Genomic DNA, 16,928 nt, shown 5'->3' on the forward strand with positions numbered 1-16,928 from the left:
GCTTCATAAGCGAAGGAAAAATAAAATCTTTTGCAAACAAGCAAGCACTCAGAGATTTCATCACCACCAGGCCTGCTTTACAAGAGCTTCTGAAAGAACCATTACAAATAGAAAGGAGCAACCAGTATCAGCCTTTCTAAAAAATACCAAAAAATAAAGAACATCAACATAATTAAGAACTTGCATCAACTAATGGGCAAAACAGCCAGCTAACATTAAATGGTAATATCAAACTCACATATATTATTATTAATTCTAAATTTAAACCGACTAAATCCCCCAATCCAAAGACACAGACAGGCAAAAAAAGCCAAGACCCATCAGTATGCTACATCCAGACCCATCTCACATGCAAGGATACACAAAGACTCAAAACAAAGGGATGGAGAAAGATTTACCAACCAAATGGAGAGCAAAAATAAATAAATAAATAAAAAGCAGGAGTTGGAATTTTTGCCTCTGATAAAATAGACTTTAAAGCAACAAAGATCAAAAGAAGCAAAGAAGGATATTACATAATGATAAAAGGATCAATGTAACAAGAAGAGCTAAAGATCCTAAATATATATGCACCCAATACAGGAATACCCAGATATATAAGACTTATACGTAAAGAGACTTAGACTCCCACACAATAATAGTGGGAGACTTCAATGAGACAGAAAGCTAACATTGATATCCAGGAATTGAACTCAGATAAACTTAATTAACATTTATAGAACTCTCCACTTTAAATACACAAAATATACACTCTTATCAGTACCACATCACACCTATTTACAGGTTTAAATGAAATATTGATTGGCTGCTTGTTAGTTATTTTCTTCCCTTTTTTTTTTGTCATATCTCTATTATTAAACACAATTATAGGCATACCCATTTTTAGACTGCATTCTAGCCCTGGCAATAAAGCAACACCCCTGTTCTCTCTCCCTCTTCCTCTCCCTCCTTCTTCCTCTTCTTCATTCTTTTCTTTTTCTTTTTTTTTTTTTTTTACTTTTTCTCTTTCTTCAAAAAAAAGAAAAGAAAAAGAAAACTATTCCAAACACAGCTGGGTAGAGGCAAAGCACAGGAAGACCCTCCCTGCATAATGATGCAATCAGGGACAATCAGAGAAAGCTGCAGGCCCAGACGGTCAGCAGAGACACGAGGGGGCCTTCGAGATGAAAGCACTTCTCTACTGGCACTTTAGACAAAACCACAGCAGAAACAAACCCAACAAAACACAAGAAAAGGGAAGCTAGCTATGATGACTTTGTTTTTTGAGACAGGATCTCTGTCTGCCGCCCAAGGCGGGAGTGCAGGGAACGACCCTCCCACCTCAGCCTCCTGACTACAGGTGCACACCACCATGCCCAGGTAATTTTTTTCTGCAGAGATGAATTTTGCCATGTTGCCCACGCTGCAATCAAACTCCAGGACTCAAGCAATCTACTGGCCTCGGCCTCCTAAAGTGCTGGGATTCTAGGTGAGAGCCACCATGTCCAGCCTGTGATGACGTTTTAAAGGACCAAACTCGTTTACACTTGGGCAGGGATGAAGTCCAGTATTTGAATCCACGCAAACACACTGACACATGCCCTTGTGTACGCCTGTGAACTTGAAGGCGGCCATGCTGGACGCAGGCCTTGATATGGTTTGGTTCTGTGTCCCCACCCAAATTTCACCTTGAATTGTAATTCCCACATGTTGAGAAGCGATTGGATCATGGGGGCAGTTTTCCCCCATGCTGTTCTCCTGATAGTGAGGGAGTCTAACGAGATCTGATGGTTTTAAAAGCGGCAGTTTTTCCCGTGCTCACTTTTCCTTCCGCCATGATTGTAAGTTTCCTGAGGCCTCCCCAGCCATGTGCAACTGTGAGTCCATTAAACTTCCTTCCTTTACAAATTACCCAGTCTCGGGCAGTTCTTTATAGCAGTGTGAGAACCAACTGATACAGGCCTGAACACCAAGAGGTAGACTAAAGGCACCTACACTGAGGCTGTTTCTTTCATCATCAGGAATAGCCATGCACGACCTTAAAGTGGCCATCCTTGACTCTAGGTGTCACTATGGACTGTTCAGCACATTACCCAAAATGTTGACCGCTATTAAATCCAGAATGAAATTCAGGTATGCTGCTAGAAATTCCAGTATTCAAATTACTGTAAGAAAATCATTTACAATCAAAGTTGAAGGATGTTCGAGGCCCATGCTGAGCAGCAGGGAAATCAGATTTCCATACCCAACACTGCAAGAGAACAGGGCCCCACTGGACACATGGGTAGTTAGAAAGCCGAGATGCACGCCCAAAGCCTCCATCGACGTGAGTTCACTCTGTGTCTGCACTGCAGGACACAGGCGGCGCTTGCTGCGAGTGACGCACTGAGGACCTTGCTGCTGGTAGGGAGCAGCTCTGCAGGTCACGAGGATCCCTGGCATGAAGTCCACAGGCTCAGGCGCTCGCCCACCTGCATTCACCTCTCATGTGTGCTTGTGGCAGCCTGCAGCTGGAATCCAGGTGTGACTCAGGAGAGCAGGCCATAAAAGGGTCTGGCTTCCCTGGCTCTGCTGGGAACTGCACTCCCAGAATCCAGCTCCCAGTGTGTGGAGTGGGATGGGGAGTCCACTCACAGCCCTGCTGAGCCCCATGGGAGAGCCAACCAGCACTGCTCACACGTGGCAACGAGTCACCTTTGAAGGGGCCCATTCAGGTCCCAGAAGAGCCCACAAACTTCCCCTCCCAGCCCCAATGAAACTGCAAACGAGCAGATGGCCAAGCAAACTAAAGAGCGCCTGCATCAAGGGGAACCTGAGAAAGGATCTGCACAGTGAGTCCTGTACTGCGTGGCCCCAGAGTGAGCAAGAGGGATTTGCACTTTGTAGGACAGCTTCACCTTGCACGAGCAGCTTTCAAATGTGGCAACTTTGCAAAGATGAGCTAATGTAGTTCATGTTCTTCTTTAGCAAATTTTTTATAAATAGGGGAAATGTGCACGCTCTGAAAAATGGCAGTGCTAGGGACTGAACAGTGTCCCCCCAAATGTCTTACATTGAAGTCCTAACCAAATGTGACTGTACCTGGAGGTGAGGTCTTCAGGAGGTAATTAAGGTGACATGTGTCCTAAGGGTGAGGTCCTAATCCGACATAACTGTGGTACTCTAAGAGGAAGAGAGCCAGGTAGCGCATGCCTGGAATCCTAGCACTTGGAGATGCTGAGGAGGCGGGGATTGCTTTAGCCCAGGTGTTCCAGACCAGCCTGGGCAACATTAGCAAGACCATCTCTACAAAAAATTTAAAAATTAGCTGGGTGTGGTGGCATGCAGCTGTGGTCCCAGCTACTCGGGAGGCTGAGGTGGGAGGATTGCTTAAGCCCCAGAGGTCAAGGTTATAGTAAGCATTGACTTCATACCAACGTACTCCAGCCTGGGTGACAGAGCAATGCCCTGCCCCCCACCAAAAAAAAGAAGGTGGGGACAGGAGAGAGTCATCTCTATCTGTACCATCTCTACCATAGCAACAATATCACCATATTATTTTTTATTTATTTTGAGACAGAGTCTCACTCTGTTGCCAGAGTGGAATGCAGTGGTGTGATCTTGGCTCATTGCAACCTCTGCCTCCCGGGTTCAAGCGATTCTCCTGCCTTAGCCTCCCAAGTAGCTGGGATTACAGGCACCCGCCACTCGCTAATTTTTGTATTTTTAGTAGAGACGGGGTTTCACCATGTTGGCCAGGATGGTCTTGGTCTCCTGACCTTGTGATCTACCTACCTCAGCCTCCCAAAGTGCTGGGGTTACTGGCATGAGCCACAGTGCCTGGCCGAATACCACCATATTCTTAAGTGTGCAGCTGAGAAGAGAGCCCTCCTCAGAAGCCAACTGTGCTGGCAGCCCCATCCGTCAGACCTGCAGCCTCTAGACCTGTGAGGAAACACACTCCTGTGGCTAAAGCCGCCCAGCCTGTGGTATTTTGTGATGGCTGCCCCAAGAGCCCCATGTGAGTGGCCTGAGTTAGCGATTGCTCAACCTCACCATGGTGCTGAAGGGATGCACCCAGGGACAGCCATGCCTCGGCACCCATGCAGCCCTTCCGTTTCCACTCTCAGTAAGCTACATGAGGTATCTACACCTTATCATAAAACAAAGTCGCCTTTGTGTTTGGTTTTGCCCAAGTGGAGGCTTCTGAGAGTATGTTAAGGAAAGCTAGAGTGAGCCATGATGTTTAGTAGCAGGTGTATTAAATGCATTTTCAACCTAAGATGGTTTTTTTAAAAGAAATAGGTTTTTTTACAACTAAGCAAAGGCAAATAAAATAAGTTTATTGGGATGTAACCCCATCATAAATTGAGGAGAATTCATATGGGCAAGCTATAAAACCTGGAAAATTTAAATCAAATTAAATTCTCCTTTTAAAAAGATGCCTTAAGTTAACCAAGCATTTTGATGGCATAAAATATTCAAATCTAATATACAAAAATAGATGTATCCTGGAAGCTATAATGAAGAACATGCCATGTGTATAAATTCAGAATATACTTCTTATACAAAAAACTACAAAAAAGTTACAAAGACAGTCTTCAGGAACCACAATTAGGAGAAGTGAGAGCAGCCTTCACACAAAGCCTCCTTCAAAGAAGTTTCACAAAGACTCCAGAACCAGCTGAGTTTTGTGAAAAAGGAAATTCCAGGTTTTTATGAGGCTGAAATTAGTTACAAATGAAGAAGGAGACTGACACAGGTGTGCTGAAAAACTCAGCCTCGGCATCCCTGGGAAAAGCGCCTCCAAGAGCTCCAGCTTCAGAGAGACTTGTCGCAGGACCGCAGGGGTCTCATCAGCACAACCAAAACGGAAACAGCTGCCCCCATCCTCAGGGTTACGTATACATTCAACACACCGTGGACAGCGGAGGAAACGGGTTTTGCTTGCTGACCACTAGCTTCTGATGCTGATGCGATATGTAGCCTTTGATGTGACCCTGGAGGAGAGGAACAGAGGAATTAGTTCACACTTTTGGTTCAGAGTCCTGTCAAAGGTGCTGGGTGATTTAATTAATTTGGCATTAGCATTATTCCCCAAGAGCAGCACAGTTGAGTTCAGTGGGAGGACAACCAATAAAAGCAAATACAATCGACCCCCGTATCCAATGGTGAGTTTCACATGCGTGAATCCAACCAACTGTGGATTGAAAATATTTGGAAAAAAACAAAACCACAAATGTATCTCTATTAAACACTTACAGATGCTCTTCCAGGCCATGATTCCCTACACAATGCAGTGTAACAACTATCTAGAGTGCACTAAGTATTGTAAGTCACCTAGAGATAATTCACAGCATGCAGGAGGATGTGCATAGCTCATATGCAAATACTACATCCTATCAGTGGCTGGAGCACCTATGGATTTTGCTATCCGAGGGGCGTCAGAGTCAACAGATACAGAGGGATGTACCGACAGCAAAGAATATACAAATGGTCAGGCATGGCGGCTCATGCCTGTAATCCCAGCATTTTGAGAGGCCGAGGTAGGTGGATCACCTGACATTGCGAGTTTGAGACCAGCCCGACCAACATGGAGAAACCCCGTCTCTACTAAAAATACAAAATTAGCCAGGCATGCTGGCACATGCCTGTAGTCCCCGCTACTCAGGAGGCTAAGGGAGAAGAATCGCTTGAACCCGGCAGGCAGAGGTTGTGGTGAGCCGAGACTGCGCCATTGCACTCCCGCCTGGGTAACAAGAGCGAGACTCCATCTCAAAAAAAAAAAAAAGCAAACATACTAGTATCCATCCCCTCATGCTCCTAAGGCCCTGGTGAATGGCATTTCCTCGGCTAAAATTAGTTCTATCAAAAAAATACCTTCAACAAAAGCAAAAGGCCTTTTTAACAATTTTAACACCCCCACACTGAAGCTTCAAATTCTGGGCTGAATCCTGCTATGAGTAGGTGCTTCAATGAAAACCAGGACTCACACACCATGTATATCAAGTTAGCCAGAATGCACTGGACTTCGTCAATGTCCACGTCCTCCACCTGCATGAATTTCAAGGCAACCAGAAAAGCATCCAGAGACAGCTGGTGTGTTTTCAGCAACAAATAGCTGGAAGAAGGGAGAAGAGCACTGTGGTTACTGACAGGACACTGCACCCCACAGCCAAGAAAAGGCACTGTGAGTCGGCAGGGAAAGTGCAGCTTTTGCTAAGCCCCGTTCTAAAGCAGTAAAAAAGTTCCCACCTATTAGATAAACTCGAAAATACACTCAAAGAACTATAAAGTCTAATTTCACTTTTCAATCTTAAAAAAGCCACTAGTACAAATTTTTAAATAGTTTCTGAGTATTTCATTCATCTAAGGTGTATTTTCACATTTTGATCTCCCCCAAACTAGGAAGCACCCGACAATGGGCTGTGTCTCCTGGATTCAGTGAAACAGGGTCCCTACTGATGGTGACGTGCTACCCACAGCTCCGTACAAAGTCAGACTCTGCCTGAAGCTTACTCAACTGAGATCCTGCTGGGACAAGGCCTCAGAGGACGCGTGAGGTGGGGAAAGGAATGATGACTCTGCATCTGCCTCTGTGGCAGGCAGGCGTGGCTGGAGGGCTGGTAGGTTACGAATTAAGGGAGGTGGGTATGTGGCGAGTCCTACGTGCCCTGATGAAATGTGGGGCTGCCGCTCTCAGGGATGATGTTTTCAAGTCTTCTCACGCAGAACCTGCTTACCTCCCCGCGAAGTCCAGGCACAGCCTGAGCTACTCAACATGTCTCCACCCGAGGCCCCCAGGAGGCAGTGGACGAGGCTTCACTTCAACCCATACAAGGGAAGGAAGATGAGGCCACCCACACAGCGGCCTCCTCAGGCTGCAGCCCTGGCCCTCTGACTGCTCTGCGGGGAGCCCCAATGGGAGCCCAACTGCGCAGGGGAAACGCTTACACTTTCTTAAAGAGGTTCCTGTAGGTGATGATCTTCAGCTTCTCGAGGATGAGGAAGATCCCACAGCGAATGAAGAAGGCCTCATGCTTCGCCAGTGCCTCATGCAGCAGCAGCAGGTTGCCCTCGCTGGTGACGGGGGAGGCATGTCAGAAGCAGGGTGAGTTTCTCACACAGCGATCACATCAACTCTCATTGGGTTTGCATTTTTATAAACCCCAAACAGAAAGGGCAGCATACTCTACCTCACAGCTCTGGTGACTTCCGCAAACTGCATCAGGTGATACTTTTTCAGGAGCTCAACAGTGGGCATGTGACCCTAAGACAGAGTCAATTTTCCAGAATGAAAATGCTTTCATTTTTGACAATACTGTCTTTGATAAAAATTCACATCAAGGAATTAAGTTTTAAGAAAACTGCAACCTGAGTGAGTTTCTTAGAGTGTCCATGGAGACTAGGAAAACAACACTGGTCTAGAAATCAGAACGCCTGGGTACAATACAATTTTGTCATTCCATGACTCCTGGCCTTGTTCTTGACTTTCTTACACCTCTTTGAATTTCTATAACAGGAGGAGAGTGATAACTGAAGAAATGCCAGGATAAGCATGAGCCGTGGGAATGAGGAAGTGGCTTCCAGAAGCATCAGCTAAGAATTTGAAAGTCGCTGTCTCTTAAGCAGGGTTGGAATTGAGAAGGGCAGGGCCACATCAGCGCTTTTCATCACAATCCATTCTGAGCCACGGCCGCTTTAGCCACCTGTGTGTAATGCTTTTCTCATGAGTCAATTAACTTACTAGTTATTTCAAGCATCAAAACTACATTATGGTAACTAAATGAAATACCCACAGAAAGGCTGAAAAGATGTTTTTCTTTCTTTGTGAATCCATTGTTTTTAACTTAGGTTTCAAGGGAGAAATACAAGTGATACGTACTTGTCTTATTTTGTCACATGAATGTGAAACTCTTGAGTTAAATACTTTCATGGGAAACAAGACACAGGGAAAGCTTTTCTAGAAGGATTTAGGCATAAGGCATGAAGCTCTGGTTGGGGTCACACCCAGTGCCTGCTCCTTCTTTATTTTGGGGTGTGCTCACACACAGCTCAGAATGAACAACTACAGACTGTCTGCTAGGTTTTAAGAAACCTATCAGCTGTCAACTTCATGAAAGCACCAGGATCTTATTGTAAACATGGAGTAACAATCACTCACCAATAGCATTTTTACTGGAAGCAAATAGATCAGAATCATCCTTTTGTTCCTCTGGCTGGAGCGGTGGCAATGCTCAAAGGCAAATGACAGGTACTCCTCGGCTACAAAGAAGGCAGAGCCAGCACATGTGAGACCAACGCACCTCGACTGTTCCAGCATCGTGTCAGGCCCTTCACACTCCATATTCTACCACCGTGTCCTGATTTAAAGGGCAAAACCCCTCCCTTTATTATCTCAAAAAATACCAGTCCAGTTTCATTCTGTGATCAATGACTTTTCTTAAGTAAAATCCATAGCCCCAAATTCACCAGGAATTGCCTAGGAAGTCCTACTTAACAGAGGAATCTGAAGAAACTAAATTCCACAGATTCTGATTTGCCTAAGGGCATCTGGCAAGCCACAATAACATTTTAAAAGTTTGACCCTGTTCAGGTGATTTCTACATTCATGAAAAATATAAAGACATGGTTAAAAATGGACCTACACAACACATTTTAATCACTCATTATTAAACAAAATGAAAATAACTTAGTGAAACATCACCCTCCAGCTTAGCATACATTTCAGGGATCAAAATCACCACTTACTTTAAAAAATTATCTTACTATTAATAATATATAACATATTAATTCTGTCCTGACAGCAATATTAAAAAAGGATTCCATTTCGTATAAAACAGATTTGAATTTAATAGACTTCAAAATATGAAAACAATTCTACTTGTCAAGATTAATCCTACAAGCTGCACACAACAGCTGCACACGACAGCGAAGAGTTCGGCCCACGCTACGGAGGAACCGTCAGAACAGGCAGGCTCCGGGGAGCTGAGCCTCGTCCTGAGGCCAGAAAGCTGAAGGCAGAGGGAACAGTCAGGGGTTTCTGGACAACGATTCCACGTTTTCCCTAGGTGACAAGAAGAGGCCTTGCTAAGGCTGGGTTTGGGTCAACAATTAGGAAAGTGAGATGTTCCTGTTTATGTAATTCTTCCTGAACAGTATATTAAGTCCCAAATATAAGAGAACAGAGATGCTCAGAGCTGCAGAGGTCCTCCCCTATGCAGAATGGGTCACCAGAAGCAGCAGGCCCTGGGTCTGGGTCGAGGCCAAGGGAACTCACACTGAGACCCACTGTCCCTGCTGCTAAACTGTGTGGCCACATCGGCACAGTAAACATCCAGTCTGCACAGGGAGCATGAATGCTGTGGGGTGAGAGGGTCTCTCTCTTCCAAACCACAAAGCCTTGCCCCACCAGGAGCCCCGTGGGGTGGAGACCAAGGAACAGGATTCACTGAAAGTCCGCAAAATCCCACCAGCGGCCAGTTTGACCTTTGCTACTGCCCAGGGTAATCTCAAATTCTCCTGAGTGTGCACAAAGTGCATTTTCCAATAGTTAATGCAAGCTGAGAGTTTTCTGCTGTCTCTGAGGGAACTCTAGTCATTTTGCAACAAATAATATGTTTTGGTTGGAGTCAAAAATATCTAGAGGAGTATAAATCTATGAAATTAATAAATTAATGAAAGTATATTAACAACTGAGATACTCCAAATATTCTTACAAAAATAATATAAAATCACAGGAAAGAGGCCGGGCGCGGTGGCTCAAGCCTGTAATCCCAGCACTTTGGGAGGCCGAGGCGGGTGGATCACGAGGTCAAGAGATCGAGACCATCCTGGTCAACACGGTGAAACCCCGTCTCTACTAAAAATACAAAAAATTAGCTGGGCATGGTGGTGCGTGCCTGTAATCCAAGCTACTCAGGAGGCTGAGGCAGGAGAATTGCCTGAACCCAGGAGGTGGAGGTTGCGGTGAGCTGAGATCGCACCATTGCACTGCAGCCTGGGTAACATGAGTGAAACTCCGTCTCAAAAAAAAAAAAAAAAAAATCACAGGAAAGAAAATCACCACAATCTTTGCAGACATGTTATCCACTTAAATGAAATCAGAGCTTTAGGAATTCCTAGCAGTAAAATGGAAATCAAAATCTCTGAGAGCTACAAGGCAGAAGATCCATGGGCCAGTGCTGGCTTTTTGGGGACACAGAATAGCTCAGTAATTTCAGAAAATCACACTCTCAATGGCTTTCTATTTCTTTTACAGTAAAATGAAAGGGTTGGATGATATAGACTTGAACTAACTTTTTAGCTCTAAAGATGTCAGAAACTATGAATATGTTGCATCAATATTAATAATCATTTCTGGCTATGTTAGGTCTTCAAAAATACCACTTAATGAATCCTAAGAAAAAAAAAATCAGTATCTTAATAAAATCCAAAAGAACATAAAGGCTTCTACCTTTATGCTTCAAATTAAGAAAAAGAAAAAGAGAGAAAGTCAAGAAAAGCCTTTCTTTAAAACCCCTACATCTACCAGAAACTGTGGAAGGAAATGAAGAGTTGGTCTATGTAAGCCCACAGAGTAAAAACAGAGAGTCCTTATGAAAGGGCTGTTATTTATCTTGCGTTGCCTAAAGTTACGTGGCTTCATGCACTTAGGACCGTGTGCTCCACAAACAGCTGAAGAGTTTAAAGTCTGGTTTGAGTACAAGAGAAGTCATCACAAAGATTGATGCGATGACAGCCAATAAAAAATTACAAAAAGAAGACACGACTGGTTTCCTGTTCTTGAGAAAGTTACCAATGTAAACTGAGACAATCACATTAGGTGTAACAAGACACCACGCAAGGCTGTTTAAACATGAGCTCTGACACCAGGTCCAAGGGCACATCCCCTGCTTCTAAGTCGTCTCCAGGTGGGACTTTTAGGTCATAAATGAGTCGTTGAACTAAATGTTGTCCTAATCTCCATTTTCTATGTCAACATAGCCAGCAGATATTACAGAGTCAAAAGGCAAACAGAGAAAACAATGATTTACATTCTATTCCAAGAACAGTCATGCTTAGTTAACTCAGAAAGGACATCCGTGATGCCTGTGAGACTCCAGCAAGCACTTCAGAGACCCAGGATGGATAAACAACCTTCAACAAAATTTCCATTTAATCAGCTTTAGTGTCAAAAAATATACATATGTTTACACAAATATTCTACCTTAAAAATAAAAATACAGTCATTGTGTTCTCTGAAACTATATTATTCAAGTTGTTCAGAATGCAGTGCCTTATTTAAAATACTGGGAAAAAAAAATTAGCAACGCACCTTGCTTAAAGTCACTATCAAACATGGCCTTGCGTCCAACGTAGTATTTGTATGTGACTCTCTGTGCAGTGCTGTAATCGTCTTTCAGGTTTGAGCTGTCAATTGCTCTAATTAGGGGTTTACATAAATGGAGTTTGTTGATCTATAATGAATAACAATCCATTTAAAATATTTAAAAACAACAAAAATAGGTGGTAAAACAAACTTGGCATGTTTCCTTAAAATGCAAAACCTATTATATCATTAAAATTATTTGTTTAATAATAAAAACCAAAACAGAAAGCAGCCAGCATAGACGCCATTCGCCCTGGGAGGCTCTGGGAAGCCCTTTCAGGGGGCACGGCCCTGCAGGAGCCTAAGCTTGTGCAGCGCTGGCAGGAAGGTGGGAGGCTCCACAGGAGTGGAGGGCCCTGGGCAGAGGGCACAAGTCCCAGCTGCTGACACATGATGGGCTGCTCTTCATCTGGCTGACTTGATGTGGCAATGGTTTCTTTATCCAGCCACCCACCTATATGCCTGTTTTTCCATAGTTAATTATGACCACAGAAGACAAAAGGCTCCGGACTGAAACCACCTGTGCTGAAAGCCTAATTCCACCACACCAGGCCAGCTGCTTTATACACAGGTGCCTTCGTTTTCCTGGAGCTGGGAGCAATAACCTCAGAGGGCTGAGCTGTCAACAGGGCGACATTTGTAAAGCATTCAGAATAGTGCCCTGCACCTAGTAAGCATTCAACAAATGTTAGCTATTGGGACTATGAATATGGTTATGATCATTTCCTGAGCAACGCCAGGGAGGCTAGCTAATAATGTATGATATATGGGAAGCCAAGGAGAATGGAAAATTATAGAGATATCAAGCATTCAAATAGAAGCGCACCTTGAAGTAGATTTTAAACAGCTGATTCACCAGAAACAGCATGCCCCACTTCTTTGAGTCCTCTATACCAGCACGGCTACAGGGAAATAATTTTCTTAAAGTTATATAGGAAATAAAGTGTTATTTACAAACCACAAAATAAAATGCCTAAACAAATTAACATCTTGAGGTAAAGTCCCAAAGCTCAAGTTACATTCATCAAACAAAATAACATTATGAGAAAAGATGTCTTACCTGATGGGCAAAAATGAAAGGAAAGGCAAACCAGGAAAATCCCCATTCACTACTTGAGTAACACACTCCCTCCACAGCACCAGCTAAAAACTGCCTAATTTGCAGCAACAATGTGTAAAAGTTAATCATTATAAATCATTCACGAAAAATAGGGCTTGGTGGTGCATGCCTGTAATCTCAGCTACTCAGGGGGCTGAGGCAGGAGAGTCACTTGAACCCAGGAGGCAGAGGTTGCAGTGCGCCGAGATTGGGCCAATGCACTCCAGCCTGGGTGACTCTGTCTCCAAAAAAAAAAAGAAAAATGGAAAAATACAACAAAAAAAACCAGTAAATCACACAAAGAGGATAAGTCCCACCAAGGAAGACACATTTACCTGAAGTCACCAAAGAGGGAGAAGTGACTCACAGTGGAACAAATCCAGACAGCAGAAAGAGCCTGCCCAAAATGAGGGATGAGGGAAGTTTCTGGGGTGACAATAATGTCCTATGCCTCAACAGCAAACATACAGATAATATTGTACGTTGTTCACTGGATGTAAATTTTACCTTGAAAGATGAAAAAACAGAAACTGAAGTACCTAGGGGAGAATATACCACTGTCTGCCGTTAACTTGGAAATAGTCATGCGTTACACAACATTTCAATTAACTACAGGCCACGTGTGGGATGGGGTCCTACAGATCCTCATGCTGTATTTTTAGTGCACCTTTCCTGTGTTTAGATACGTTCAGACAGACAGATGTCCCACTGCGCTGTAGTTACGTACAGCACTCGGTGCGGCACGCGCTGCCCTTGCTCCCCGTAGCCTGGGGGCCGTAGGTTACGCCACACAGTGGGGGTGTGGAGCAGGCCACACCATCCAGGTTTATGCAAGTACACTCTGGTGTTAACACCTAAAGTCAAGGCACAAAAATATAAAAGTGCCCAGTATGGAAAACAAGCAGCTGGTTCACAAGCCAGAGAAAATAAAATTACTCTTAAAAGACCAAAGTGTGTCTATACAGAAACACTTAAAATAATATAAAAGTACAATTTTAAAGTATCAAAGCCTGTTTCATAACTGCCCGTGAGCTAGTCTAAGCAGCTCTTTTGTATGGCTTTTATCACTACCTAGGGGTAGGACTGCAAACAAGATTCTCTCAAGGCTTCATCTTTCTCATTTGAAGACGAAAAGAAACAATAATACTGTTCTATGACTTCAAAGGGCTATGGAAAAGCCAAACAAAACACACCACACAAGTACTCTGTAACTCACGTAAAATGCTACATGCATGGTGACATCCTAGCTGGGCGGACTCCAGGGACAATGACCTCTATTGGAGACATGTGACAAAAGCAAACCCCAAGAGGAAAGAGACGTCACTGGGGATTTGCCCCTGTCTTCTGAATGTCCCTCTCAGAGTGGAACTACGGGGTCACACGGTAACTCTACATTTAACTCTGAGGAACTGCCGTCCCGTTTCTGTGCAGCAGCTACACGTGTCTGTTCCCCGGCAGTGTGTACGAGGCTCCTGTCTCTCCACACCCTTGCTGGCACTGCCTGTCTTCTGATTACAGTCCTCCCATAGGGTGTGGCGTGGCAGCTCTTGGTGGTTCTGATTTGCATTTCAAGTGACTGATGCATTAGTCATTGGTGACTAGTGATGTTGAGCATCTTTTCATGCACTTACTGGCCAGCTGTGCGTTTTGTTTGGAAGGTTTTTCAAACTCTTTAACCATTTTAAAATTGGATTATTTGTCTTTCTACTGTTGAGTTGTAATAGTTCTTTATATATTCTGGATATTAGGTCCTTATCACATATATTATTTGCAAATATTTTTTCCTAGTTTATGGTTGTTTTTTACTTTTTTGATAATGTCCTTTGAAATCTAAAGTTTTAAATTTTGAAGTTCAATTTATTTTTTTCTTTGGTTGCTCATGCGTTTGGTGTCATATCTGAAGAAACCACTGCCCAATCAAAGGTCATGCAGACCGCTGCTGTGCAGAATAGACAATCAAGCAGAATTTCAAGTATTCATCGAAGAAACACTGAGCTTCTGTGGTGCAAGGAGCGCAGTGATGGAGAAGGCCCATGGCCTCATGCACTCGCATCAAACACACAGCACCTACACGGTCATCAAATCACCCAATAAACGCAGTGGAAGGAATTTTATAAAAGAAGACTCTGATCCACTGTGAAGTCCAGCAGCAAGAGCTCTAGAGAAGGCAGGGACCTTCAAAACAGGGTAGACAGCCAGGAGTGGAGGAGAACCTCGGCCTCAACGGGAAAGTGCCGTGGCACAGCAAGGACTCTTCCACCGTCCAGCCTAGGTAGGAACGTTCTGAAGCGAGGCTGGGTAGGGAGGCCGTGTTACCCCCACAGCACTGCACATTGTGCAGGCTTGGCCGAACAGCTGCACAGCTCACACTCTGCTTATCTTCAGCAACAGAATGCCTGAGGTCAGAGGCTCCCCTTTCGGTTAAACCAGCTAAGACCAGCAGGACACAAAGCGGAGGTCTACCTGGCCTTTGCAGGGCCTCCAAACGTCATGACAATCTCATTTTCATGCTCAGTGACACTCCCACCAATGCTACAACAGTTGACAATCACCATGACAGTGATGGGAAGAAGCCATAAGGACATAAAGATGGCAGTACTTCAACTCCCAGAAGTCTACCGCCCATTTCCAGAAAAGCATGAATACTGCTCCCCTTGCTTGGAGTGTCAACGTCATCACTAAAGAAACCCTGTATTCCAATCCCCTCACCCTTCCTGAGTGGAAAAGCTGATCTGTGAGCCACACTCCTGCGTCTTCATTCCTCGGCCTTCACATACAGCTTGTTCTGCTCAACACTCACTTTTGGTTTCATGGGTTGGATCTACAACACCCAACAGCAAAAGCTCCCATCTTTTGAGGCCACCGAGTTTATTGGCAGCAGACACAGTTAGGGAAAACAGGTGCTAGGCTACTGCTATGGTTTAGATGTGGTTTTTTGGCCCCATCAAGCCTCATGTTAAAACCTGAACCCCACTGTTGGAGGTGGAGCCTAATGGAGGTTTTTGGGTCACAGGGCAGACCCCTCATGAATGGCTTGGTGCCATCCTTGCCATAATGCATGAGTTCTCGCTCTGAGCTCTTGTGAGCGTTCCCAGACAGCTGGTTGTGGAAGAGCCTGGTGCCTCCCATTCTATCTCCTGCCATGGGGTAGGCTTCTCTTCACCTTCCCGCATGAATGGAAGCAGCCTGAGGCCTCACCAGAAGCAGATACCAGCACCATGCTTCTTGTGTAACCTGCAGAACTGTGAGCCAAACAAATCTCTTCTCTTACTTCCCCAGCCTCAGGTATTCCCTTACAGCAACACAAGAGGACTAAAACAACTACTCTCTGGAAACAATAGTTTTTTTGTTTATTTATATATGGGCACCTTTGATAATGTTTCTTTGCTTTAAAATGTCCTAAATGTCATAAATAAATGTGATTATATAATGGGTGAAGAGATGGGAGCTTTAGGGTAAAAAAAATGGAAACTCTAAAGTAAAATCAGATAGAAAGTTGAGAATTAAAAATAACTAATGGCAGATAAGATCAGTCAACTTGTAAGTCAGTTAGTACAAATTACCCAAAATTAAGGAGAGGGGAAAAAAAATATTGAAGCCTGGTGCAGTGGCTCACATCTGTAATCCCAGCACTTTGGGAGGCTGAGGCAGGTGGATCACTTGAGGTCAGAAGTTCAAGACCAGCGTGGCCAACATGGTGAAACCCATCTCTACCAAAAATACAAAAATTAGCTGGAAGTGGTGGCAGGTGCCTGTAATCCCAGCTACTCGGGAGGCTGAGGCAGCAGAATGGCTTGAACCTGGGAAGAGGAGGTTGCAGTGAGCTGAGATGGTGCCACTGCATTCCAGCCTGGGCAAGGGAGCAAGACTCTGTCTCAAAAAAAGAAAAAAAAAAGGTTAAAAAATAAAGAGTAACAGTGGCCTGCGTGGGATAATATCATGCATTTAACACATATGCAGGTGAAATCCCAGAAGGAGAGGAGACAAAATGGGGCCAAAAGTAGTTGAAGAAAGAATGTAAAAAATTAAATTTTTAAAAAATTCCAGGAAGCCCAATGAATCCTAAACAGGAGAAATTAAAGGAAAAGAAAAAGGCAACTATGTCCATCAGAGCCAAATTACTGAATGCCCATGATAAAGGGAAAACAATAGCCAGAGGAAAAAGACCTGTTCTATATGGGGAACAATGGCAGGGACTCATCAGAAGCAAAGGAAACCAGATGGAATGACACTTTTAAAGTGCCAAAAGAGAAAAAAAACAGTCAACCCACAAGACTCCATCTAGCAAAAGGAGTCTTTAAAAAGGAAGATAATCAGTGCTGCTTCTTCACTGGTAAAAAGAGAAAATGTCTTAAAAAAAAATAAAGACAGTTTCAGAAAAATGAAAGCCTAGAGGATTCACTGCCCACAGACCCTCACCAAATGCAAATGCTGAAGTAAGTGCTTCAGGAAAGGGAAATGGCAAAGATGGAAACTGGGACCTGCAGAGGCTCCAGGCAC

General features: G+C 44.1%; 1 protein-coding gene across 5 annotated transcripts in view; it reads right to left on the reverse strand.

Moving 5' to 3' along the window:
• Positions 1–4,279: 4,279 nt before the first annotated feature.
• Positions 4,280–16,928, reverse strand: part of PCID2 (PCI domain containing 2) — a 30,336-nt gene continuing 17,687 nt past the window's right edge. For 3 of the 5 annotated variants that reach the window (XM_037729295.1, XM_017502604.2, XM_037729291.1), the window contains 7 exons: positions 12,156–12,231; positions 11,276–11,417; positions 8,123–8,223; positions 7,155–7,228; positions 6,913–7,038; positions 5,956–6,079; positions 4,421–4,958 (listed from right to left, as the gene is read on the reverse strand). In XM_037729295.1, coding sequence (XP_037585223.1) covers positions 4,869–4,958; positions 5,956–6,079; positions 6,913–7,038; positions 7,155–7,228; positions 8,123–8,223; positions 11,276–11,417; positions 12,156–12,231 — 733 coding nt within the window. In that variant the 3' untranslated portion in view covers positions 4,421–4,868. Of the gene's footprint in view, positions 4,959–5,951; positions 6,080–6,912; positions 7,039–7,154; positions 7,229–8,122; positions 8,224–11,275; positions 11,418–12,155; positions 12,232–16,928 lie in introns of all 5 variants that reach the window. The other 2 variants (XM_017502594.2, XM_017502615.2) reach the window with 2 other exon arrangements.

Source organism: Cebus imitator, unplaced genomic scaffold (assembly GCF_001604975.1).
Source record: "Cebus imitator isolate Cc_AM_T3 unplaced genomic scaffold, Cebus_imitator-1.0 Scaffold14, whole genome shotgun sequence".
Classification (NCBI taxonomy): Eukaryota; Metazoa; Chordata; class Mammalia; order Primates; family Cebidae; genus Cebus; species Cebus imitator.